General features: G+C 45.6%; 1 protein-coding gene across 1 annotated transcript in view; it reads left to right on the top strand.

Moving 5' to 3' along the window:
* The first annotated feature begins 1,520 nt into the window (after window positions 1-1,520).
* Window positions 1,521-27,838, top strand: part of DOCK5 (dedicator of cytokinesis 5) — a 105,942-nt gene continuing 79,624 nt past the window's right edge. The window contains exons 1-3 of the mRNA XM_073654080.1: window positions 1,521-2,135; window positions 11,271-11,354; window positions 21,325-21,365. Of these exons, the coding sequence (XP_073510181.1) occupies window positions 2,093-2,135; window positions 11,271-11,354; window positions 21,325-21,365 (168 nt within the window). The 5' untranslated portion in view covers window positions 1,521-2,092. The remainder of the gene's footprint in view (window positions 2,136-11,270; window positions 11,355-21,324; window positions 21,366-27,838) is intronic.

Here is a 27,838-nt window from a genome sequence, read left to right as displayed (position 1 = left end):
CCCTAACTACTCTTACCCCATCCCTGCTCTACCCCTAACTACTCTTACCCCATCCCTGCTCTACCCCTAACTACTCTTACCCCATCCCTGCTCTACCCCTAACTACTCTTACCCCATCCCTGCTCTACCCCTAACTACTCTTACCCCATCCCTGCTCTACCCCTAACTACTCTTACCCCATCCCTGCTCTACCCCTAACTACTCTTACCCCATCCCTGCTCTACCCCTAACTACTCTTACCCCATCCCTGCTCTACCCCTAACTACTCTTACCCCATCCCTGCTCTACCCCTAACTACTCCTACTCCATCTCTGCTCTACCCCATCCCTGCTCTACCCCTAACTACTCTTACCCCATCCCTGCTCTACCCCTGGCTACTCTTACCCCATCCCCGCTCTACCCCTAACTACTCTTACCCCATCCCTGCTCTACCCCTGGCTACTCTTACCCCATCCCCGCTCTACCCCTAACTACTCTTACCCCATCCCCGCTCTACCCCTTACTACTCTTACCCCATCCCCGCTCTACCCCTAACTACTCCTACCCCCTCCCTGCTTTACCCCTAACTACTCCTACCCCATCCCTGCTCTACCCCCAACTACTCCTACCCCATCCCTGCTCTACCCCCAACTACTCCTACCCCATCCCTGCTCTACCCCCAACTACTCCTACCCCATCCCTGCTCTACCCCTAACTACTCCTACCCCCTCCCTGCTTTACCCCTAGCTACTCCTAACCCCTCCCTGCTCTACCCCTAACCCCTCCCTGCTCTACCCCTAACTACTCCTACCCCCTCCCTGCTTTACCCCTAACTACTCCTACCCCCTCCCTGCTTTACCCCTAGCTACTCCTAACCCCTCCCTGCTCTACCCCTAACCCCTCCCTGCTCTACCCCTAACTACTCCTACCCCCTCCCTGCTCTACCCCTAACTACTCCTAACCCCTCCCTGCTCTACCCCTAACCCCTCCCTGCTCTACCCCTAACTACTCCTACCCCCTCCCTGCTCTACCCCTAACTACTCCTACCCCCTCCCTGCTTTACCCCTAACTACTCCTACCCCCTCCCTGCTTTACCCCTAGCTACTCCTAACCCCTCCCTGCTCTACCCCTAACCCCTCCCTGCTCTACCCCTAACTACTCCTACCCCTAACTACTCCTACCCCCTCCCTGCTCTACCCCTAACTACTCCTACCCCCTCCCTGCTTTACCCCTAGCTACTCGTACCCCTTCCCTGCTCTACCCCTAACCCCTCCCTGCTCTACCCCTAACCCCTCCCTGCTCTACCCCTAACTACTCCTACCCCCTCCCTGCTCTACCCCTAACTACTCCTACCCCCTCCCTGCTTTACCCCTAACTACTCCTACCCCCTCCCTGCTCTACCCCCAACTACTCCTACCCCCTCCCTGCTCTACCCCTAACTACTCCTACCCCCTCCCTGCTCTACCCCTAACTACTCCTACCCCCTCCCTGCTCTACCCCTAACTACTCCTACCCCCTCCCTGCTCTACCCCTAACTACTCCTACCCAATCCCTGCTCTACCCCTAACTAGTCCTGCTCTACCTACTACACCACCTCCTACCCTCTGCTGCACCAGTAACCACTCTTACCCTCTCTGCTGCACCACCTCCTACCCCATCTGCTGCACTAGTAACCACTCCCTCCCTCTGCTGCACCACCTCCCACTCCATCTGCTGCACTAGTAACCACTCCCTTCCTCTGCTGCACCACCTCCCACTCCCTCTGCTGCACCACCTCCTTCCCCATCTGCTGCACTAGTAACCACTCCCTCCCTCTGCTGCACCACCTCCCACTCCATCTGCTGCACTAGTAACCACTCCCTCCCTCTGCTGCACCACCTCCCACTCCATCTGCTGCACTAGTAACCACTCCCTCCCTCTGCTGCACCACCTCCCACTCCCTCTGCTGCACCACCTCCTTCCCCATCTGCTGCACCACCTCCTACCCCAGCACCCTCCCTGTGAGTCACAGAACATGGTGGAGTACAGTGAGCAGCACGGGGAGGGCAGGAGCCCTGCACGTTAACTTCAGTGGTGCCAACTTTACCCCCTCTCATAAAACCGCCCATGTAATATGGCCCGGTGGATACCCACTAAGAGGGAGAAGTTTGGAGTGGGTGAGTCAACACTTCTTTTTAGATTGCAAGCTTTGCAGACCAGCAGTGATCTACAGTATGCAATCATTGTACAGTCTGATTAACCTTTGCATGCCCATAGACAAACCATTACTACTGTGTGAATGTATCTTGTGGCTTGTACAAATGTAGCAGTGCTGACTTTGTCATTCATCACAAAGTGTGATTTTTTTTTTCCAACAAGTCAAACAGAGTGAGAACACAAGTCAAAGCGAGAGTGACCTGACTCACTCAGCTCTGCTACATCTCTACTCTGCTTTGCAAGCTGCTCATGTATTAGGCATTAGAGAGTAAAAAATGTATCTAGCTGATCGTTACATATTAACAGGAAAGTAAACATAACTGTTATCTTCATAAACTCCACCTTAGTCATCTGCTCCTTATACCCTGTCCTCACTCTCCTGGGGAAAGTTGTGTTCTTCAAGAAGTTGTATTCTTCAAGAAGTTGTATTGGACTTATAGAGGGAGTGGTAGAAAGTTGCTTCAGGCTTTATCTATTGGAGGGTTCTGTATCATTCCCCCTGGGCTCAGATTTTACCTGATTTTACCCCTGAACCACAACACTTGTAGCTGATTTGTGTAAGGGTGCACCTTCTGCACCCCGAGGTGACGTTGCACCTTTTGCGTCTGTCCCGCTCCTTGGATCACCTAAAAGCAGGTGTAAGCCGCAGGGTGCAACGCGAGAGCTGAAACCTGACGATAACATGTTGTAGAATCTACATCCAGTTTGATTTTATGACAGTTTTTAAAACTCGCAACTAAAAAAAAGTAGTTGCATTAATAAAAACAACAATAATACATTTATAAAATCCATCTTTGATAGTAATGTCTCATGTAGGGTATGTTCACACTGAGGTTTTTTCTAGGAGTTTTTGGAGCTGAAACTCTCCAAAAACCACAGGTTCAGCTCAGTGTGTGTCAGCGGTCAGCTCGGGGTGTCTCATGGGTCAGCTCAGTGTGTGTCAGCGTTCAACTCGGTATGTCTCATGGGTCAGCTCAGTATGGGTCAGCTCGGTGTGTGTGTCATGGGTCAGCTCGGTGTGTGTGTCATGGGTCAGCTCGGTGTGTGTGTCATGGGTCAGCTCGGTGTGTGTGTCATGGGTCAGCTCGGTGTGTGTGTCATGGGTCAGCTCGGTGTGTGTGTCATGGGTCAGCTCGGTGTGTCAGCGTTCAGCTCGGTATGTCTCATGGGTCAGCTCAGTATGGGTCAGCTCGGTGTGTGTCATGGGTCAGTTCGGTGTGTGTGTCATGGGTCAGCTCGGTGTGTGTCATGGGTCAGCTCGGTGTGTGTCATGGGTCAGCTCGGTGTGTGTCATGGGTCAGCTCGGTGTGTGTCATGGGTCAGCTCGGTGTGTGTCATGGGTCAGCTCGGTGTGTGTCATGGGTCAGCTCGATGTGTGTCATGGGTCAGCTCGGTATGTCTCATGGGTCAGCTCGGTATGGGTCAGCTCGGTGTGTGTCATGGGTCAGCTCGGTGTGTCAGCGTTCAGCTCGGTATGTCTCATGGGTCAGCTCAGTATGGGTCAGCTCAGTGTGTGTCATGGGTCAGCTCGGTGTGTGTCATGGGTCAGCTCGGTGTGTCTCATGGGTCAGCTCGGTGTGTGTCTCATGGGTCAGCTCGGTGTGTGTCTCATGGGTCAGCTCGGTGTGTGTCTCATGGGTCAGCTCGGTGTGTGTCTCATGGGTCAGCTCGGTGTGTGTCTCATGGGTCAGCTCGGTGTGTGTCTCATGGGTCAGCTCGGGGTGTGTCAGCGGGCAGCACTGTTACTTTGCAGCGCTGGGGTCCTGGGTTCAAGTCCCTCCAAGGACAACATCTGCAAGGAGTTTGTGTGTTCTCCCCGTGTTTGTGTGGGTTTCCTCTGGGTTCTCCGGTTTCCTCCCACACTCCAAAGACATACTGAGAGGGAATCTAGATTGTGAGCCCCAATGGGGACAGCGATGATAATGTGTGTACAGCGCTGTGGAATATGATAGTGCTATAAAAACAATGCCTAATAAATAATTTAAATCAATGGGTCGGTGAAGGAAACAGCAGCCAGATGCCATCAACCGAGTCCTGCCCGTTTTTTACTGTTTAATGGGTAGGAGAAGCGTGAATTTTTTTTTTTGCACACAAGGAATATGGATGATCACAAAAAATAGACACAGACTAAAAATGGCTGAAAATCGGATGCACCACACTGATGGGAATCGGAACATTTATTTTCTCCTAGGAATAAAAACATTAACGCACTTGGACCCTAAACATTTAGGGCTGGTTCAGAAGCGTGTGTGACCGGCCTGTGCGCCGTGGACCCATTATAGCCGGTGTACCGGTGCACATGGCCGATGTTCTATACAGACCGATGGTCTACATGAAACAAAGCACAGCGTGCACTACTGCTGTGGTCCGGTTAAGACAGCAGATGTGTCTTCGATGTTTAAGACAGTGGTCTCCAACATGGCCTTCCCAGTAAGCGTGCTTTGTGGATGCTGGAAGTTGTAGTTCGGCACCAGCTGAAGAGCCGCAGCTGGGAAACCATTGGTTTTTAGATAATGGTTTGAGGAATTGAGCTCTACACAGACTTTTTCTAGCACGACGTCTTCAATAATGATTGTCGTGGACCTGTTAGATACGGGCGGGCGTCATGGTAAGGAAGTTGTGGTAAAAATGGCGTTACTGCAATTCATGTGGTGACTTTAATGTTTTCCTTTGAGAAAAAAGAATGTAATTTATTGCACATGAAACCTATCGCAGGGCAGATACTAGTTTGTCCCTTCATTTTGCGCTAATTTACACAGAAAGGTATAAATCATTTGTAAACAGCGAGGGAGAGGCATCCAAACTACAGCAAAGAGGAGTAGTTGCCATTAGCAACCAATCAAATCTATGCTCTCATTTTCCAAAGGGCCTTTGAAAAATGAGAGGTAGAATCTGATTGGTTGCCGTGGGCAACAGCTCTAATTTTCCAGTTTTGATGAATCCCCACTTTAAAGCCATGCTTCATTTTATTCCTGACAACTATCAAAATGTCATAGGTGTCAGAAAAAAGTGTTTCATATGTATGGCTGCCATTATATTGGATGCAGGGACACCAGAGTAGTCCTATGACCTTTTAAATCACATTTTCAATGTTTCATGCCGAAATATGAGCTGAAACGTGTCGCTCGTGAAGCTGTGCTATAATCATAGTGGTTATAAGGGTTGTATAAAAAAAGAAATATATGGCTGCTTTCTGCCCGAAACGAAGACACTTGGTTGCTATTGGTAACTAGGCCCTTGTTTCTGTTTTGCTAGGCCCAGTAACTAAAGGGACCAAGGGTGGAAAATCCACTATGCTGTGTATGCAGCAACAAACGCTTTTCGTTTTGGAGGATATTGACCGGCATTAAAGGGGTTGTCTCACAAGAAACATTTATGGGAGATCCATAGGATATGCTATAAACTGAATTGATAAATGCTGGTACCACTTATCTCCAGAACTGGGGTCCCCCGGTGCATGCCCCGCCAGCTCTCTACAGGTGGTCATGCACCAGTCGAAACAGGGGATCCCCCATTCTGGAGATAGATGCGGGTCCATTTCTGGGAAATTTGTCAGATATAAAGGTACATCTCACTAAATTAGAATATCATCAAAAAGTTTATTTATTTCAGATCTTAAATACAAAAAGTGAAACTCCTATATTATATAGAGTCATTACACACAGAGTGATCTATTTCACGTGTTTATTTCTGTTAATGTTGATGATTATGGCTTACAGCCAATGAAAGGACAACAGTCATTATCTCAGTAAATTAGAATACTTTATAACAGCTTGAAAAATGTTTTTAAAATCCGAAATGTTGTCCTACTGAAATGTATGTTCAGTAAATGCACTCAATACTTGGTTGGGCTCCTTTTGCATCAACTACTGCTTCAATGTGGCATGGAGGCGATCAGCCTGTGGCACTGCTGAGGTGTTATGGAAGCCCAGGTTGCTTTGATAGCAGCCTTCAGGTCGTCTGCATTGTTGGGTCTGGTGTCTCTCATCTTCCTCTTGACAATACCCTATAGATTCTCTACGGGGTTAAGGTCAGGCGAGTTTTCTGGCCAATCAAGCACAGTGATACTGTTGTTTTTAAACCGGGTATTGGTACTTTTGGCAGTGTGGACAGGGGCCAAGTCCTGCTGGAGAATGACATTTCCATCTCCAAAAAGCTTGTCAGCAGAGGGAAGCATGAAGTGCTCTAAAATGTCCTGGTAGACGGCTGTGCTGACTTTGGTCTTGATAAAACACAGTGGACCTACACCAGCAGATGACATGGCTCCCCAAACCATCACTGATTGTGGGAACTTCACACTAGACCTCCAGCAGCTTGGATTGTGGCCTCTCCACTCTTCCTCCAGACTCTGGGGCCTTGATTTACAAATGAAAATTGGAACTCTGGGACCTTGTGCAGTGTGTCAATGACTGCCTTCTGGACATCCGTCAAGTCAGCAGTCTTCCCCATGATTGTGGAGCCTACTGAAACAGACAAAGGGACCTTTTTAAACGCTTAGGAAGCCTTTGCAGGTGTTTTTGTTAATTATTTTAATTTACTGAGATAATGACTTTTGTTTTTTCATTGGCTGTAAGCCATAATCATCAACATTAACAGAAATAAACTCTTGAAATAGATCACTCTGTTTGTAATGACTCTATATTATATATGAGTTTCACTTTTTGTATTGAAGAACTGAAATTAACTTTTTGATATTCTAATTTACCTGTATATGATGTGCCGTAAATGTTAATAGATGCTGGTCCCAACTATAGGGCCTACACCTATCTCCAGAATTGTGATCCCCGGCGCATGCGTCACCAGCTCTCCACTCGCTGGTGGTCGTGCATCAGCCATAATGGGGGATTTCCTTTCTGGAGATAGGTGCAGGAACCAGAGTGGGACCTGAATCTATCAGACATAGGATGTGCCGTAAATGTTTAATAGATGCTGGTCCCGTCTATAGGACATGCACCTATCTCCAGAACTGAGATCCCCGGTGCATACACTGCCAGTTCTCCACTCACTGGTGGTTGTACACCAGCCATAAGGATTCCCTTTCTGGAGATAAATTCAGGTTCCACTCTGGGCCCTGCACCTATCAGACATGGGATGCGCTGTAAATTTTTGATAGATGCTTGTCCCATCTATAGGCCTGCACCTGCTCCAGAATTGGGATATCCGGGGCATGCGTCACCAGCTCTCCAATCACTGGTGATTGGGCACCAGCCATAATGGGAGATATGTGCGAGACCCAAAGTGGGACCCACATCTATCAGACCTAGGATGTGCCATGAATGTTTGATAGATTCTGATCCTACCTATAGGACCTCTACCTATCTCTGACATCCCTGGTGCATGCACTACCAGCTCTCATCTCACTGGTGGTTGTACACCTGCCATAATGGGGAATTCCCATTCCGGTCCCACTTTGGGTCCCGCACCTATCAGACATGGGATGTTCCAAAAATGTTTGATAGATGCTTGTCCCACCTATAGGACCTCTACCTATCTACAGAACTGGGGGTTTCCCGGCGCATGCGCCGCCAACTATCCTCCACTCACTGATGTTTCTGCACCACCAGCCATAATGAAGGATCCCAATAGAACCAGAGGGCTCAGGATGAGCAATGCTCAAGGTTTTAATTTGATAGGAAATTGCTGCAATGCAGAGTATAATGGTAAGAAAATTGAAAGCTTAAAGCAGTGCACTCCATCCAAGGAGCGGTCAGGAGATGACAATGATCCAATTTTCCTACAAGATGTGCCAAGTCTGACTTTCTTACCAGACGCTTAAAGCTTTTTCACAGTGTGTGGCCTCGTGAACTAACTAAAGTTGTGTGGCAACCAATATGGCTGTCAAGAAAGCTCCTGCCTCTATCTGTTGCTGCAGAAGTAATCCGCTTTGACAATCAGGATCTTAGGAAAGTTGGGTGGATGCTGTAATTGGGCCGTTTAGCTTGTGTCCCAGCTATTTGTTAGCATTATTTTTTCCTTGTAATATAACACTGTTCATACAGGACATATCGATTGTCGTTCTCGCGCCTGTCTCTTCTTTCTTGCAAGGTGTAAAGTTCAGAGGTCGTTCTTTTTTCGCTCGCAGTAATCAGGAAACTTGACTCACTTCTATTCACTTGTTTTTCATGTCGGCTTCCATTGATTTAGCAATAAGAGCAATATCCCCGCTCAATGACTGCCAGCACAGGAAGTTTTTGGCCGGCGTGATAACAATATAGATAAAGTACTGGAAACAAGGGGGCTGAGTGCCCGGAGTGTTGGGCGGGTGGAGGCAGACTATTATCATAGTGCTGTTATGAGCATCTGCGATCTGTCTGCAGCCTGCAGTGATGTTAAAGGAGTTGTCCAGCCACTGAAAATGTTATATTTTTTTTATTTTAATAAAAAAAAATAATGCCACCCTCAATCCTTTTTTAACACTATCTGGGTCCTCCGCTGGTCTCGTGTGATTGACAAATCAGTGACCAAAATGCAGGAAGTACCGAGCCTTTCCCTGTACCTATTGTTGCATCTAGATCATACTTGTCAAACTCTGGCCCTTGGGACAAATTTGGCCCTTGACACCAGAACCACCACCTCTATGTGAGGTCCATTATTCTGTATGGAGGACTATGTGGGGCCCATTATTCTGTATGGAGGACTATGTGGTGCCCATTATTCTGTATTGGGGGGCTATGTGAGGCCCGTTATTCTATATGGGGGACTATGTGGGGCCCGTTATTCTGTATGGGGGACTGTGGGGTCCGTTGTTCTCTATGGGGGACCGCTTGGGGCCCGTTGTTATCTATGGGGGACCGCGTGGGGTCCGTTGTTATCTATGGGGGACCGCGTGGGGTCCGTTGTTATCTATGGGGGACCGCGTGGGGCCCGTTGTTCTCTATGGGGGACCGCGTGGGGCCCGTTGTTCTCTATGGGGGACCGCGTGGGGCCCCTTGTTCTCTATGGGGGACCGCTTGGGGCCCCTTGTTCTCTATGGGGGACTGCGTGGGGCCCGTTGTATTGTTTACTGGTTGGCCCGCGAATTTGTTCAAATTTTTAATTTTGGCCCTCTGTGCGATTGAGTTTGACATCCCTGATCTAGATGGACATGTGACAGCGGCACCAATCATTGTCTGTAGCAGTGACCAACACGCTGGGGGCACACAGTCGATGTCTGTACTTTTTGTTGGCCCAGACAGACGAGTGACCGCTGCAGTTAGTCACTGGCCGCAGTTGTGACAAACGCACAAGAAGTGCAAACCCAAACTGTACTAATGTTTTTGGCCAGGCAGACATGTGACTACTGCGGCATGTACGAAAACAGTCAGTGTGCTTCCTGGTGAGTACGGGCTGATGTGACCCCCGCATTGGTCACTAACAATCAGAAAGTACACAACTGGTCTCTGTACTTTTTCTTCTGTCTGGATAGATTTGACCACTGCAGCCAATCACTTCTTGCTTACTCCAGATGGACATCTGACCACTACAGCCGATCACTTACTCGGAAGTACCATCCTTGACCCTGGGAATTTTCAGGATGTTCTAGCCTAAGCCGTCCAGGACTGCCCCCAACCCACTATCCCTTGGTATTTCAAATCTGTGGGGAGAGTTTCTCTTAACCTATACCCCTTTTATTCCTGTGACCTTTTAGTGGATATGCTGTGACTGTTTCCAAAAAAAATCGTGACAATTCCTGAAAGTCTGTTACCATTATGCAGGATGTAGACATTCATTCTCTGAAGGACATGTGACCCATGAAGTCAATCAATGGCCTAAGTTGTGTTCAAAGCACAGGAAGTACGCAGTTGGTCTCTGTAGGCAGCTGTCCTATCTGGGCAGACAGGTACCCCTGCAGTCATGTATGTGAAGCAAACAGGAAGTACAGAGACTTATAAGGGACCCATGAAGTGTCTGAACAGGAGAGGCAGCGGTTGGGTGAGGTGGACATTACTTTACATTATTATTACATACATAATATGTTTGAACTTTTTGGCTACCAAGGTAAACGCTATGTCTGGCGACACACCCACGTAACTCATCACCCCAAGAACACCATCCCCACAGTGAAACGTGGTGGCAGCATCATGCTGTGGGGATGTTTTACAGCAGCAGGGACAAGGTAAATTGTCAGAGTCGAGGGGAAGATGGATGGTGCGAAATACAGTGATATTCTTGAGCAAAACCTGTTTCAGTCTGTCAGTGATTTGAGACTAGGACGGAGATTCACCTTCCAACAAGACAATAAGTCAAAGCATACTGCTAAAGGAATACTCGAGTGTTTAAGGGGAAATGTGTAAATATTTTGGAGTAGCCAAGTCAAAGCCCAGACCTTAATCCAATGGAGAATCTGTGGTCAGACTTGAAGATTGCTGTTCACCAGAGGAAACCATCTACTTAACTTGAAGGAGCTGGAGCAGTTTTGCCTTGAGTAATGGGCAAAAATCCCAGTGGCAAGATATGGAAATCTCATAGAGACTTATCCAAAGCGACTTGCAGCTGTAATTGCCACAAATGGAGGCTCTACAAAGTACTGACTTTAGGGAGATGGATAGTTATGCATGCCGAAGTTTTCAGTTATTTTGTTCTATTTGTCATTTGCTTCACAATAAAAAGAAAAAATGTTCACAGTTGTAGGCATGTTCTTTACATGAACTGATGCAATCCCTCAAAAAAACCTGTGAAATTCGAGGTTGTGAGGTAGCAAAACACGAAAAATGCTAGATAGAGGCTGAAAATCTGCTGTGGTTATGTGAACCATACCTACGGTATGTCTTAATATTACCAGACGAGCGCATTTTCATCCTCTGGAAGTAAACCATTTCGATTCTCATTCACTGACAGCAATAAGGGATCTTGAAATCTAGAATTGATTCATGAAATGAATTAGGAAATTGCTGAACTTTTCATTACATGGCAGTAAACCTTCCCATTTGGCCATGATCGGTATTTACGTAGCTGCCTGTTCTAGATATGTATCTTTGCTTTTTGATCTCGTTATTGTGAGGATTGAGCCCACATGTCGGAACGGATAGGAAATCACTTCCAGATAGCTGGTCTTTGATATCTTCCTTTTCTATGTATTAGGCTTATGGTAAATGTGATATTCCTTTTCTCCTCAGCTGTCTACAACTTCCAGGCGACCCATGGAGAAGACCTGAGCCTTCAAGTTGGAGATACCGTGCAGATCTTGGAGACATATGAAGGTGAGCGCTGATGCTGCTTCTTTACGCCTCTGTCTTTGATCAAGTTCATGAAATCTTTTTTTTTTCTGTGCTGACGAAAGAATTCATTAGTGCGACAAATCTTTTATCGGAAAATAGTGGTGCCCATTGGACATCCTTGAGACTTTCATGGAGTCCATCAGAGGTTGCACTATATTTTCCAACATTTTGATGGAATCTGCAAAATTCCATCAAACATTCCTTCAACACCAAGGAGATGACATCACCACAATTAACATAAATTAACATTTAAGAACCACAAAAAAACAAAAAACAAACAAACAAAAAAATAAATAAATATATATATATAGCCATATAGATATATCTCTATATCCATATAGATATATCTCTATATCCATATAGATAGATATAGATATATCTCTATATAGATAGATATATATATATCTCTATATAGATAGATAGATAGACATATCTCTATATAGATAGGTATATATATATATATATATATCTCTATATAGATAGGTAGATATATATATATATATATATATATATATATATATATATATATATATATATATATATATTATTCAAAAAATATTGTGATTCAATAAATAATAACTGATCTACACCTCAATTATTTACAAGGTATATCAGACATAATATAATTCAGTTTTATAAAGATGCTATAATTCTCTCGATGGATGCAAAACAATTATTTCATATGCATAATTGGAATAATATTAAGTGGAATTTTTTTTCTTGAAAACATTTTTGGGGGATTTTTTTTTTTCACTTATCCCAAATGAATATATATCGTCATGTGTTTCTTTTCCCTTTATTTATTTAATTATTAAATTTATCTACCATTGTATACATGGAAAAAAAAATTCTCACGCGTGCAGGAAAAAAATATTTTCTATTCTATTTTTATATAATTTTATATATATATTTGTTTTACGGTTGTTATATGTTAGTTGTGATGATGTCATCTCCTTGGTGTTACTGCGTATATGATCCCATTTCATGGTTGTTCCGCTATTGACAAAAGCCTGGGATGGGCTGAAACGTCTCTGACTGTTCGGATATCACTGGATTAAATAAGCAATTATTCTACACGTGAATGCCGGGATTTCTTTCCATTTTGCATCATCCTATAAAAATCTGAACCCAACAATAGCCTATGCGAGGTTTGCAGGCCTTAGGATGGCACATGGTCGGAGAGGGAAGAATGCAGTGGATGGAGAGCCAGTTTGGTCATAGCAGTCCCATGTAATGATAGTTCTGGTGAAGTTTACGGGGTAAATATCAAACCCAATTTGGCCCTTAGGCCAATTTTCATACATCCGACATTCACCAGACTTCGATATCTGGACTGGTCACTGCTCTCCTGTCCCGAATTCAATTCTTCAGTCTTGGGTCTCATCACCTAAAAGCAACAAGTCTTATATGTGCATGTGGTCTACACCATATGGGAGGCTGTTGAGGTTAGGTCAGGAGACCCGACGCCGGTCCATGCTTGGAGCTTATATATAACACATGTGAAAACGGCCTAATAGGACTACCCAAGACTTAGGAAATAGTCCTCCAGCTTCAAGGTATTGCATCGTATTCTACAAGCCAGCTGGAATGTGTGCAAAAAATGAGTGCAAAACAGCAGTCCTTCAAGACTATGCACACCTTCGCACAGGATTTTATTTGTACATTTGCTTCCTAAATTCAAAGTTAGGAAACTTTTTAGATAGTCTTCATAAAAAGAAAATGTCCACCGATCTGCTTCTGTAGTGTGTGTGTGTGTGTGTGTGTGTGTGTGTGTGTGTGTGTCGTCCTTTATTTAGATGAGTGATCTGCAAAAATGTTCCATATTCATCAGAGCTATCCCCCTCCCTTCTCTCTGTTAGAGATTCCATTGGGGAGAGGTTTGTACTTTTAGGTTTGTATTTTTTTCCTCTTCATTTGCTTTCCTCCTTATCTACAGAATATTTTCTCAGCTCTCCTTAAAACTGTACATACTTTCTCACCTCTCCACACTATGGAGATCCACATCTCCATAGTGTGGAGAGGTGAGAAAGTATGTACAGTTTCAGGGAGAGCTGAGAAAATATTCTGTAGATAAGGAGGAAAGCTAATGAAGAGGAAAAAAAAATACTGGATAGAAGTTGTACCGATATGTGGGCTAAAGAAGACTGCAGCACCCTGGACGCACAGATTTCATATCCAGCCTATATTCCTGGAAGAGACACTCACACAAGAGAAAAATCTTATACTTGGATCAGACTGCAAAGTGCTTATTCAGGGTGTCTGCAAATGTAGGAATGAAGATGGCAGACTGAAATTACTAATCTAAGCACTAATATATGTAAATAAAAAAAAACACTTTTTTCAATGCCAAACGCAGGGCTGTGGATTCGGTATAAAATGGACCAACTCAGACTCCTAAAATATATAGTAATAAGAATTTGGGAAAGTTATGAAATGTCCTATAAATGTCTGTCCTATTCCTGATCTAAGGGTCTAGACTTTCAGCTGAGATGAATCTGTGCTACAGTAAATTTATCACTTAAACATGAGCCGTGTATGAGGGAGTCGGAGTCGTGGAGTCGGAGTCAGTGTCATGGAAATGTCGGAGGTTTGGCTTACCGACTCCACAGCCCTGGCCAAAGGTGTCTCACAAGGATGTGCTCTGGGACATGGACAGGGACAGAGTATTGTGTGACACAGGGTAAATGCATACTAGTTGACTGGTGTGACCCTGTGAAAAATGGATTTGACAAGGCCAGCTATGGTTGGGATTTGCATATCTAAAGGGGTATTCTAACTCTAAACCTGTCAACTATACTTGGAAATTGGTTATTAATGTTAGTGATGCTCTTTAGCTGAGAACAGCCTGGTGGCTAGCTGTGAACTCATGTGGCTATCTCCACGCTGAAGCACCATGCCATGTAAGACCACAAAATACCTCTTAACTGTGGACAAACTGGCCGGACCTCAATCTTCTACAATACCTTTAAATCCATCCTGATTTAGCTGCTATTCCAAAATTCCCTGTGCCGCTGGTTTGTGTGACACTATAGAGCTGGGTGGCACCTGAGGATGTAATAAGCACCAGGTGGGGCACTCGGCTTTGCCTTGGCTATGGGGCGCTCCCCTCCTTCTGCCTATGGCCATGCTATAATTGCATTGTGTAGATTTAACTGCATATACAATATACGTTAGTACTTGTGGAAATCGATAGGTACAACTGCCTGGCATCCATCCGTGCCAAGAACGAAGCAAAACAAATACCGGATTAAGAATCGGGGAAATTTACTATTGAGGTTTTTAAGGGCTGTCGGAGATTGCTGCTGACAGACCAAGCTACGAAACAAGAAAAACAGGGTCCAACATGTTAAAGGGGTTTTCCCACTACAAATGCTTCTAAATGTTGGTTTAGGTCACCTGAAGCTCTCGTTACAGTTTTGGGCCTCCTATGTGCCTCCTGGGTGAATCTGAGCACTTGGCTTGAAAGTGTAAGGTATCAGAGAAGGAGTTTAGTAATGCTTTAAAAAGCTTTGCCGATGAGGTGCTGGTAGATGATTGTGGGTATATATACATACAGGACGATCAGAGATCTGGAACCTAGGCTAGAGATGGCCGAAGAGATGACATGGACAAAGATACAAGAGGGTAGTAGTAGGCCCCAGTGTAGCCAGTCTCTTACACTTCAGTGGCCACTTCAGCCTTTCGCTGGCACACTCTCCTTCCAAATGGACCACCAGTAACTCAACAGTTGCTCAGTCTCTCCACCATCTCACAGGCTTAGCCCTCAGAGGCTGCACTCGAGCCTTGCTCCACTATCTCACAGGCTTATCTCTCGGGAGCTGCACTTGAGCCTCGCTCTACAATCTCACAGGTTTATCCTTTAGAGGCTGCACTTGAGCCTTGCTCCACCGACTCACAGGCTTATCTCTCGGAGGCTACACTCGAGCCTTTCTGCGCCAGCTCACAGGCTTAGCCCTCAGAAGCTGTACTTGAGCCTTGCTCCACCAGCTCACAGACTTATCTCTCGGCGGCTGCACTCGAGCCTTGCTCTACCAACTCACAGGCTTATCTCTCGGAGGCTTCACTTGAGCCTTGCTCCACCAACTCACAGGCTTATCTCTCTGAGGCTACACTCGAGCCTTGCTCCACCAGCTCACAGACTTATCTCAGAGGCTACACTAGAGCCTTGCTGCACGAGCTCACAGGCTTATCTCTCGGAGGCTGCATTCGAATCTTGCTCCCTCAGCTCACAGGCTTATCACTTGGAGGCTGCACTAGAGCCTTGCTCCACCAGCTCACAGACTTGCCTCTCGGAGGCTGCACTAGAGCCTTGCTCCACCAGCTCACAGACTTGCCTCTCGGAGGCTGCACTAGAGCCTTGCTCCACCAGCTCACAGACTTGCCTCTCGGAGGCTGCACTAGAGCCTTGCTCCACCAGCTCACAGACTTGCCTCTCGGAGGCTGCACTAGAGCCTTGCTCCACCAGCTCACAGACTTGCCTCTCGGAGGCTGCACTAGAGCCTTGCTCCACCAGCTCACAGACTTGCCTCTCGGAGGCTGCACTAGAGCCTTGCTCCACAAGGTTACAGACTTGCCTCTCGGAGGCTGCACTAGAGCCTTGTTGCACAACACCACTCGGACTCAACATTCCTTAGCTGTGCGTCTCATGGCAGCTATACGTAGGTTCCTTTGGCATTAACAACAGACTCTCTCCTATGGCCTCTCTTGCCTTCTTTTCTCATCGTCATAGCACAATGCTTGCCAGCTTTTTTGCTTTTGGCTCTGCACGGGCTGCACTGATATTTGTTACCTCCTTCTGCAAATGGGCAACCAGGAAAAACTGACCGGGTCTGGCCAGCAATGAATGACATAATACACATGATGACAACCTAAAATTGAACACGCAACATTACCATAACTGGGGGACTTCAGGACTACGCACATACAAACGTTAAAAAAGGGGGATCAGAGAGGAAAAATCCACTTTGCCCAATCATTTCCACATCAACAGACCCGAGGGCAACATGTTTCCAGGTACCAGATCTGACATATGAGACGCTCATGATATACATTCACCTAATGAAAATTTTTTTGCAGTAAAACCAAGATATTAATGCAGGCCTGTCTCTGCAGGTATGTACGCTGGGCACCGGGGAGCGACACACCCATTCTAAAGACTGCTGCAAAAGCGGGTCACAAAAGTGCAAAATCTCTTTGGTCTGGTGGATGACCCGCTCTTGTGAATTGATTGGATTTGATATTAGTCCTTTTACATCTGTGTGTCTATGTGTATGTGTAATATATATAAATATATATATATATATTATTATTATTTTATGTATATCCTATAGTTATGTGCCTCCTTTTACCTATTTGGTTTGGAGGGACTGTGGACAAGGATGCCTGTGGATACATGATCTGTTGGTATTGTACTGTGATTTTCCCCTTCCTTATGGCCTTTCCTTGCTTAAGGGTATTAATTTGGACTATTTCCCTCTATACAACATTCATGGTTCACACACCTGATTTTTTCAGGTGTATCCAGATGTTTTTTTAACAAAGTGTGAATTTTTATTGTTTCTTGTATTAAAATGTGTTTTTTTTTTTTGTTCTATCATTACCTATTGGCCTGTATGTAAAGTGTGGCAGAGCGGCAGTCATGACTGCGCTTATGTCCGGAGTCGCTCAGGAACTTTATAGACAGGGAGTGTCCCAGTCCCAGTGTGCTGTAGGGTGTGGGGGCATCACACTCACTTGTAGACCGCAGGCCTCCGCTGCCTCCAGGCTTCTGTCATCAGGAGCCGCCGTACACAATTCAGGGGACACCAATTTCGTTGCAACAGGCAAACGTTTACTGGTCCGTCTAAGTTCATCATACGGGATAGGGCACAGCATATCACGTTTCCTTCCTCCTTAGCACCTCTTCAGTCCTGCCACTCGTTCTTTCTGGACTATCCCCAAGCCCACTGACTCTGTCAGCCTCCGCTATTTCCTGTCCACCTCAGCAGTGCACCCGGGACTGGCCATCACCTTCCGTCTATACGGGTTCCTGTCCATCTTCCACTGTACGCCAGATGACACGATGTGGCTGGCAGCCCATATGCCAGACAATGAGCTCCGGACGTGATGGGAGCCACCGTTAGTGATCCCAGTAATGCCTCCCACTGCCTGGAACAAGTGACACATGCTGCCCCTAGCAGCCCACCGCACCTGAACTTGACCTTCACTAACTCCTCAGTAACAGGAAGCGCCCCCCTTTTTATCAACACTAGTTCCCACCCACTGGGCTAGTTCTATCATTAACGACTTCCTATCCTGCTGCTAAACACTTCTCACATTACACATTAACACTTTACACGACATATATACTGTACATTACCTCTACCTCTCTGGACCTGATATTACCTCCTTACTAACCAGAATCCCACAATGTCTGTCCACTATTTCATCCTTTTTCTCTGACAGAATTGTTAAACTTAACATGGATAAAGCAGAATTCATCATCTCTCCACCGTCTCACTCAACTCCCCCATTTGACCTATCTATCAGCGTCAATGGCTGTTCACTCTCCCCAGTCCCACAAGCTCGCTGCCTCGGGGTAACCCTGGACTCTGATCTCTCCTTCACACCACATATCCAAGCCCTTTCCATTTCCTGCCGACTCCAACTCAAAAATATCTCCCGGATCCGCACATTCCCCAACCACGAATCTGCAAAAACACTTGTGCACGCCCTCATCATCTCCCGCCTTGATTACTGCAACCTTCTGCTCTGTGGCCTCCCTTCTAACACTCTCGCACCCCTTCAATCTATCCTAAACACTGCTGCCCGACTAATCCACCTGTCCCCCCGCTATTTCCTGGCCTCTCCGCTCTGTAAGTCCCTTCACTGGCTCCCAATTGCCCAGAGACTCCTCCAGTTCAAAACCCTAACCTTGGCATACAAAGCTATTCACAACCTGTCTCCTCCATACATCTGTGACCTAGTCTCCCGGTACTTACCTGCACATAACCTTCGATCCTCACAAGATCTCCTTCTCTACTCCCGTCTTCTCTCCTCTTCCCACAATCACATACAAGATTTCTCCCGTGCATCTCCCCTACTCTGGAACTCTCTACCCCAACATATCAGACTCTCGCCTACCGTGGAAACCTTCAAAAGGAACCTGGAGACCCACCTCTTCCGACAAGCCTACAACCTAAAGTAACCACCACTCCACCATACCGCTGCACGACCAGCTCTACCCTCACCTACTGTATCCTCACCCATCCCTTGTAGACTGAGCCCTTGCGGGCAGGGTCCTCGCTCCTCCTGTACCAGTCGCTGACTTGTATTGTTCAAATTATTGTAATCGTTTGTGCTATATATACCTCTTTCTCATCTCTAAAGCACCATGGAATAAATGGCGCTATAATAATAAACAATAATTTTATTAAAAATATATTATATATAAAACCGCAAGACACAATACACACAGCGCAGTTGTTGTCTTGAGGGGCAGAGGAACAGGGTAAGACAGTCCACATTGCTACATGTGCATGCTATATGGTTTAGGTTTAGTGAATTTTCCCTTTGCTTTAAGGTGCATTTAAATAAGCTGATAATTGGCGAATTAGTGTTTGCAGGTACTCTCGTTCCTGATGATCATTTAAGAGGTTCACCGTGACAGTGGGCTTCATACAGTTTGATCAGAATGTTAACTATGAACCTTGTGTCCAGTTTTGTAAATGTTTGGCCTGAATCGATCAATGCATGAGTTGTGGATGTGCGGTCCATGTTTTTTTTTTGTCTACAGTTATAGCATATCATCACATGTTGGTGATCACCCGATCAACAATTTGATTTCTTGACTAATAATATAGCAGATCTGCAGGGACAGTAAAAACAAAATCTACTTTCTACCCCATAGCCAATATTCAAGTGACATCGGTATTTTTTAAGTATATTTTTATGTATTTGATTTTTTTTATATATTTGATGTATTTCTAATGACCCACTGAAAGCTCTTTAATTCTCCGCTTCCTTTTGTATCTGTGAAAGTTACGTGTGTGGGAACAGGGGAAACTGGAGTTAGGTTCCTTCAGTCACACGTACGAGGATTATTGTATTTTTTTTTTCCAAAATCACTAGGATCCTTATGTTTAGACTGGATATGAGATTGAAGCTCAATCCTATTATCTGTAACTCAATCTGACATGTAGTTATCACACTATGCTTCACATATGGTGTATCATGCGGGCACGAGGTTGACTAAGAGCGTGGTTGTGATAGCCGCACGCTGTGAAAACTTCTTTTAATAAGTTTTAATAAGATAAGACAACGCAGTAAGTTAGTACATACGATTGTACATTTTAAGGGTTGCCCAGCCATGAAAACATTTTTTAAAAACTTCTTGCAATTACCAAAAATTCCTGGTTCCTCGCCAGTCTCTGTATATCCCCATAGCTGATTAGCTGCTCTCTACTGTTGTGACCACTGCAGCAAATCACTTTTTGAAACAAATTACAGCCAGTGATTGGTTGCAAGCTAAAACAGAGACCAGTATTGCCTGAATCAGATCGATAAAGTGATCTTTTATGATAAAAGGACCTGTCGCCAAGTCCAAAGTAGCCATTTTTTGTTATCCATTTATTCCTGCCGCTCCCAATTATTTAGAGTCCTTTTTGTTACGTTGTGTTTTTTTTTTTTTTTTTTAAATCCGCCATATGGTTCCAGATATATAGGCCTTTTTTATTAAGTGCTAATTTTAATGGTATTTGTCAAGGGGGGTGTCACTCCCAGGTTCTCCATAATTACCCCATGTGCACTGCCTCTTGGTAATGATCATAACATTTAGCACTAAATATAAGGACCCCATATTTCTGGGACTATATGACGGATTTAAAAAAAAAAGTGATAGGTGAGCAGCGGGGATAAATTAAGAGCAAAAACTGGAAACTTTTTTAACATAGAGACAGGACCACTTTTGACTCTTCCAGCCGGATTCCTCTGACCTTCAGTGTCAGCGGAGAAATCTCTCATCTACACCCACCCTCCTTGCCGAGCAGAATGTGGTCATTGTATATGGTGGTGGTACTGGATGTGTAAGAGTTAACCCCTTGTGTGCTGAATGGCATGTGCGAAGCACGTTTTTAGCATTTCTGTAGTGTGTCTATTGTTCCACGCTGCGGCTTGGTGAGAATGGTACTTTCAGGGCATTTTAAAGAGGGTTTTTGTCTAGGATTCGAAAAACATAGCTGCCATCTTCCAAAGGAAAAAAAACAACAACATTGCCATTGTCTACTAGTTATCTGAATTGAATTGTGCAGAACTGTAATACCAGATACAACCTGCTGAGAGAAGTGGTGCTGTTGTTAAAAAAAAAAAAATAGCCCAAAAAACCTCAACCAATTTAAAGTGAAAATACTTAATGCAGTGTCAATGCCTGTTGGATTATTAAATATTCTGGATTATCTGAGAAAGATAAAGAAATTTAATAAGGATAGAGACTGCTCACGGTTTATTCCGAGACCAGGATCCTTTGCGGTAAGCCGCCCATCGTTCCTTGCTTCATGTATGATATGTATGCTTTAGGTGTGCCATCCCATGACACCGCGCTGTTTAGCTGTCATTGATGCATGTGCTGTCCGATTGGCAATTCCTCTACATTAAGCAAATGAAGAGGGTCTTTTACCTAATAAGAGGAGTTCTGGGAGGACAAGAAGGCCCCCACCAGAGTACACCCTATTCAGGAGATGTAGGGAGCAGATATTGAGGTGGAGGAGATGAAATTACAAGTAATAAACCATGAAAAATGTAGTTTATGTGGCTCTGACTGTGCTCTGCAATGGAACCAGTTGTTCTATTTCCCTGCAGTGCCCCCGCAGGTTAAATAAAGTATTACATGATGCTTTTTGAAATCTGTTGACAGTCTGTAATGTATGGACCTCTTTCAGAGAATGTCTTAACAGTCTGTTTTTGGACCTTTTCACAGGTTGGTACAGAGGATTCACGTGGAAAAACAAATCGAAGAAGGTGAGTAATGTGATGAGTAATGGAAATCTTATAATCTGATGGATATGTCTTCTAAAATGGTTTTGGGGATCCTAATCTGGTTATTAAAAGATTAAAGAGTAACTACATTTTTATTTTTTTTTGCTAATTTTTTCGAGCATTGAAAGTTATTGACTTTGCAAATCACCTTATTTAGCAATTTGGTTTCAATCCCATAAACCCCTACGTTATTTCTTTGCCACTTGTCAGGCTTTTCCGCACTCCGATACTATGCACTGGGAGCTCCAGCAGTGAAGCAGGAGGGACTTTAGGAGTGTGCCTGCTGACCTGCAAGGAGTTTAGTGCAGGTGTCCTCCTCTCAGCACGCAGGAGGATTGTGCTGTGCATGCTACATAAACACTACTACTTCATGTGTCTCCTGCACTGGACAATCAGCAGTCATTTCTCCAGCACGCTTATACCCAGTGCTAGCAAGATTAGACATCACGGCCAGTACGGCTTGATCGTGCTGGAGGAGTTTCTGCTGATGGCCCAGTGCAGGAGACACATGATGTAGTAGTCTTTATGTAGGATGCACAGCACGATTCTCTGGAGCGCAGAGAGGAGGACACCTGCACTGAATACTTTTCAGGCCAGCGAACACACTCCTAAGCTGCCTCCCCCCTCCACTGCCAGAGTTTGTACTCCCAGTGCATAGTAAACAGAGTATAGGAAACCCAGAAAAGGAAACAAAGGAGTAAGTGATTCACCCCCGGGGCCGTGGGGTACTCGGCAGCTGGACCTATGGATGCTGGTGGGGGATATCACGGTGGCTGGCCCGGTCCGTGGCCCAGGGCGGTCAATAAAAAGGGGGTTTTCTATTTATGTAGAATGTAAGCCCGCAAGCGCAGGGTCCTCTTCCCTCCGTACCGTTCCATCAATGTTAGTTTGTTTACTGTGATATCTGTATTTGGGATGTAACCCCTTCTTATGTACAGCGCCATGGAATCAATGGTGCTATATAAATTATTAATAATAATAGGGGATTTCTGAAGTTTGTGACGCCACCTGTGGAATGCGGCTAAAGGGTGCCGCCGCTGCGGAGCAGTCCTCTGGAGCTGGTGTTACTGCAGCAGGGGTGGTGTCGCTCTCCACAGGAAGAGCTAGCTCCAGGGCAGTGTAGATATTGTTGGTTGTGCTGGGCGTTGTAGTGCAGGGGGAAAGATGGCGCAGCTGAAATAATAAACAGAGGCAGTGCGGTGCAGTCATCCGAGTCTTTACTCACAGTTCTCATGTACGTTCCACTGATACACTGCGCGGGTGCCAGCCTCCCACGTCGTGCTGCGTTCACCAGACCGGGGGTTAAGCTCTTCCTCAGGTAGGTTAGGAGCACCTGACGGAACCCCGCTTTCTTATGTTCCTCTCTAGACCGACTTCACGCTGGGTCTTCTCCCTCCTGCCCTGCGCTTCCCCACTCTCAGTCCCGCTCAGGTGCTCTGAAGTCCCTCCTGTCAAACTGGAGTTCCCGGACCTGCTTGACCCTCACGGAGACTAAGATGAGGCTTTGGTAACTGAACTATAAAAGCCAGAAGCCTCCGGTTTTTCCAGCCGAGACCTGGAGTAACACGGCTGGTCCAGGGGCCGGTCCCCTTCTTGTGGCCTACGATCCCTCTGTCTTCTGACAGATTTGGGGCGTACGGGTGCCGTCCTGCACTCGCCGTACCCCCTGGGATCCCTATAATAGAACAGAGCCTTCCTCCTCTGCTCCCCACCTGGGCCTCTAGCACTTGGCCCTACTTGTGGAGCAGAGCTCCTAAGGAGACTCTGCTCCCAGACTGTCTTCACTCACTGACCTACTGAACTGTCCTGCCACCCTAAGGCTATGTGCCCACGATGCAGAAATGCTCAGGATTTTTTCCTGAGCGTTTCTGCATCTCCCTGGCAGAAAAAAACACATGTGGATTGTACATGCGTTTTCCTGCCAGGGACATGTGGAAATGGAGCTTTATTCACTGACATTTCCGCATGCGGGTTGACAAGCGCTTTCCAAGCGATTTTAGCATCACTTGGAAAGTGCTTGTGACAACTAGGTCACACTATATAAATCCATGCAAACGGCATGGATTTATATAGTGTGACCCGAGAGAATGGTTAAAAATAAAAAAATAAATCTATACTTACCTTCTGATGGCCCCCGCAGTCTTGCTGCGCTCCTGTTCTGTCCTTCAGTGCTGCGTGATCTGTCGGCAAGCGAAGAGAAGGAGTCCGGGGGCCGTCGGAAGGTGAATCTTTATTTTTTATTTTATTCTTTTTTTTTTACGGTTCCTGGGTGTGGAGGAGAGTCTCCTGTCCTCCACACCCGGGTACCATCCACACATTAGAACGTGCCAATTACGCCAGTGCAGATGCAGAATTGGCGCATTCTAATGCAAGTCAATGGCGGCGAAAACGCAGCGCTTCCGCAAAATTAATGGACATGCTGCGGATTTTTGAGCGCAGCATAAACGCTGCGGAAAAATCCGCAGCATGGGCATTGAAAGTGCGGAACTGCATTGGAGACCATGGGGGAAGGTTTCCCAAGCGTTTACGCTGCGGAAATTCGGCAGCGTAAACGCTTGAAAAACGCATCGTGGGCACACAGCCTAAGATGGCTTCCCTTTTTATACCTCCTTCTATGGTGCTCCCCTAAACTGCTTCCTCCACCCACACCCACTGCTGGTTCCCCCTACCTTTGGGTTCCCCCCACTCCAGCCAGGGACAGGGCTCAGCAGGAAACACATTGCATCTTGCCCTTCCAGCCGGCCTGGAGCAGTGTAGTGTTGGGTGCAGGTGTTGGGGTACCGGGCAGCACTCTATCCTTACCTGAGAGAAGGAGACACCACACCTCTGGGTGAGGTGCAGTACCTCTGTGGCGACTGAACCCTCAGGGGCGCCACATAAGCAGTGGTTTGGTGGCCAGTTAGATGCAAGAGCTGAAGGCCAAATTGCTTGAAAGGGTGATTTGTAAAGTTAATTAACTTTCAGTGTCGGCGTGTGACGTAATTTGCTGCGGAGTATTGTGGCTCATGAGAAGCACAAAATCAACGTGTTTCGGGAAAAACTGCTATTTTTCTTTATCGGGCTCAAGGAACCTACCAGGGACTCTACTGGCCAGAGCGCCCTGGAAAGACTCGCATATAGGATCATTGGAGAGCAAACATGAAAAATGTTCATGCCACTTATGGACTAATTACAAGTTATCTGCATTTTGGTTACGAAAGTATCTTCTACCTGCGACCTTCATCATCAAATGAGGGCTGAATGTAGCACAGTAAAGGGGCTACAATCTATGTCTAGGTGGCATCAGCTTATATAGATGCTATACACCTCGCACACTACATGTGACCCAGGCATTTGGGCTTATTTGTAAACTATTTTTTGTTGCCCATTTTAATACATCTGTTAAAAAAATTGGTGTCTTATGTGGTCATAGGACACCTACATTTACTGTAACCAGCTATAGCTGGCGCAGGGGTCTCTTCTGGCAAAATTTGAAAGTTTAGTTACTCTTTAAAGAGACTGTGTCGGTCCAAACTGACAGTATAAACTAAGCACACAGCCTTATAGGGGATATAATCCTTAGAATAATTGCACCTTTAGTAATCGAATCACTGCCTCCGTTCTGTAGAAACTTAAGTTTAATCAAATATTGTAATTAGAGTGCACCCTGGGTGTGACCAAGAAGCTCAGCGCACCGATACGCCCACTGGTTTTGCATACCCCGCCTCCATAACTGGTGATTGACAGTGGTGGGTTGACTGAGCATTCCCTACAGAGTTGGGTGGTGGAGTGTTGGGAGGTCGTCCGAAATAAGCCAGTTTTTCTCCTATGTGTATGGGGGCCTTTAAGTTGGTCATACAGTAAGATTTGGTCAGCCAGAAAGGAAGTTTTAGATCATTTTCTGTCCACTAAGATTTGGCCGCAGACCACAGCAGAGATCAGTGATTTTTCCTTTTACCTCTTGGTGAACAGTCACAAATTTTACTAGGGATGACCCAATTTTTCAGATCAAGTCCCAGCAAATTCAGAGCAAATTCTAAACCAAAAATTGTATGGTGCAAATGGGTTTGGGCAGGTGTTAGGGACGTTTATGGTTGGGGTGGGACTTGAACATCTCTATTTTGCCAGCACTAATGTTGATAAGTATGCATGCACCATGCAGTTATGGCACAGGAAACCTTCTCTTAAGGCGTAGAGAAGTATAATATAGTGATGATGTGGACACAAAATCCAAGCCTGGGATTAGAGAACTCTGAAATTCAGGTTATTATTATTTTTCTTATGGCTATTTCTGTTTATTCTTATATATTTGCTAAAATGAGCTCCTGCATTAAGCAATTATCAGATCACCCAGACAGAGGGATAACGACTTTTATCTGTGGATGGTTGAGATATAATAAATCTGCTGTGATCACGAGGAGATGAGGCTCATACACCACAATAGACCAGAGAAAAACTGGTCCTTCTAGTGCTCTCATTTGTTTTCTCCACTCTTATTGATAAATCGTAGAGTAAATCCAATAATTAGCCACATGTTCTTCAGTAATTAGCCATGTGGGCCTTGAGAGCATTTTCTTTGGTGGACCCAAGGTACCTCATTCTGAAATTGGAGCTAGTGGCCACTTCTAGTTGCCCCAGTTTATGACTCTTGCTCTCCTGTCTGTCACAACGCACACAGTCATAACAACAGAGAGGTAAGTTATAGGACAATTGCCGGTACAATGCATTTTAGGAAGTGAGGGAGCTCCAGTACTAAGAGTGCTGGCAGAACGCTCATAAAGAAGAGTTCCCCCCAATTAAATAGTCTGGATCAAACCTGGGCAAACTGTGACACGCAGGCCACGTCCAGCCCTCTGGCATTTCCAGTCCGGCCCGCTGACTGAGCCAACCGAAGGGCTGAAACTGTGGCCCACTTGCTGCACCATGCCGCCGTCCACCTGCCACCACTCACTGTCACTGCTATCTGAATCCTCAGGATACAGACATCTTCTACCAAGGCTATGTGGGGGCTCATACTGTATATTGGAGGCTACATGGGGGGCTCATACTATATATAGGAGGCTATGTGGAGGCTCATACTCTATATATGGGAGCTACGTGAGGGTCACACTGTATATAGGGAGGCTATGTGCGGAGCTCATACTGTGTATAGTGAGGCTATTTGGGGGGCTCTTACTGTATATTAGGGCCTATGTGGGGACTCATACTGTATATTGAAGGCTATGTGGGGGGCTCATACGGTATATAGGGGCTGTGTGCGGGCACATACTGTATATATGAGCTGTGTGCGGGGACATACTGTATATAAGGGCTATGTGGGGTCTCACATTGTATATAGAGGGCTTATACTGTATATAGGAGGCTATGTAGGGGCTCATACTGTATATAGAGGGATGTCAGCATACTAAATTCTACTCCATGTTAAGTGATACAATTAATATAAATAATTATAATTAATAAGTTAATATTAATATTGAGCAGAATTAATTTCAGCCTATTCGGCCTCCACAACCGTCACGGTCTCTTGTGCGGCCCCTTTGGAAACTGAATTGCCCCCCCCTGCTGTGGATGGTAAGTTACAGAGCATTAGACAGATCACGCCGGTACGTGCTCCCCCAGCATGAAGATGATGACATTTTACACACTACAGACTTTTTCCACATGGAAATTCACCTGCGATGTCTAACTCTGCAGATTGAGGCCTAATATAAAGAATGTCACCCCACCCTGCTGCAGATTTTCAGTGCATTTACATATTTTCCTGTACTGCACTGATTATAGAGGGACTCCGTAATCTGTGGGTTGCTAATTCCGTGTTATTTTTTGAGAAAGCTAAAGAGTATGGAAATAATGGAAGAAATCTGGGCGGTCCGGAGACTGCTGGCTGTGGATAAGCAGTTAGTGGTCACCAGTGTAAGCGGCAGCCGGGAGGCCTATTGTTACACACGCTCTGTAATTTGCAAGAGACAGTCACTGCCCCCTTTAATTATATCTTAAAGGGATACCGCACAATAAACCTAGAGATCGTAGAAATGTGTGTGTGTGTGTGTATAAAACATAAAATTAACTCTACAGTTACCTTCTATAAAATACTGAAAAAGTTGTTTTTTTTTTAGACAAAAAAAATGCTGAAATATCGACCTATAAAAAAACTAAAATAAAAAAAAAAGTATGTGAAGGAAGCCTAAAGTTAGCAAACTCCCTTTTCCCTGCTGCCCTGTGTGCTGTATATGGCTGGTCTGTGTCCGGTCAGTGCAGGGGGATGTAGCTCTTCTACAGGATTATGTCCTATAGTTCTAACCTGTAGATGTATAGAAATGAATAACCCAGCGAAGCAGCAGCTTATTGTGGCCCGGTGCTCAGAATTTGGTGCAGGAGTGGTTGATGCGCATTAAAAATAAGAGGTCACAATTCCCTATACTCCCACTAGTGAAAAGAGGCCCCTTACACCACTGGTATCGTAGGACCTCCTACAC

Source organism: Phyllobates terribilis, unplaced genomic scaffold (assembly GCF_046119375.1).
Source record: "Phyllobates terribilis strain yellow unplaced genomic scaffold, ASM4611937v1 Scaffold_11__3_contigs__length_659146591, whole genome shotgun sequence".
In the NCBI taxonomy this organism is placed as follows: domain Eukaryota; kingdom Metazoa; phylum Chordata; class Amphibia; order Anura; family Dendrobatidae; genus Phyllobates; species Phyllobates terribilis.
The sequence above is the reverse complement of the archived record's forward strand: the minus strand, read 5'-3'. Positions and strand labels throughout refer to the sequence as shown.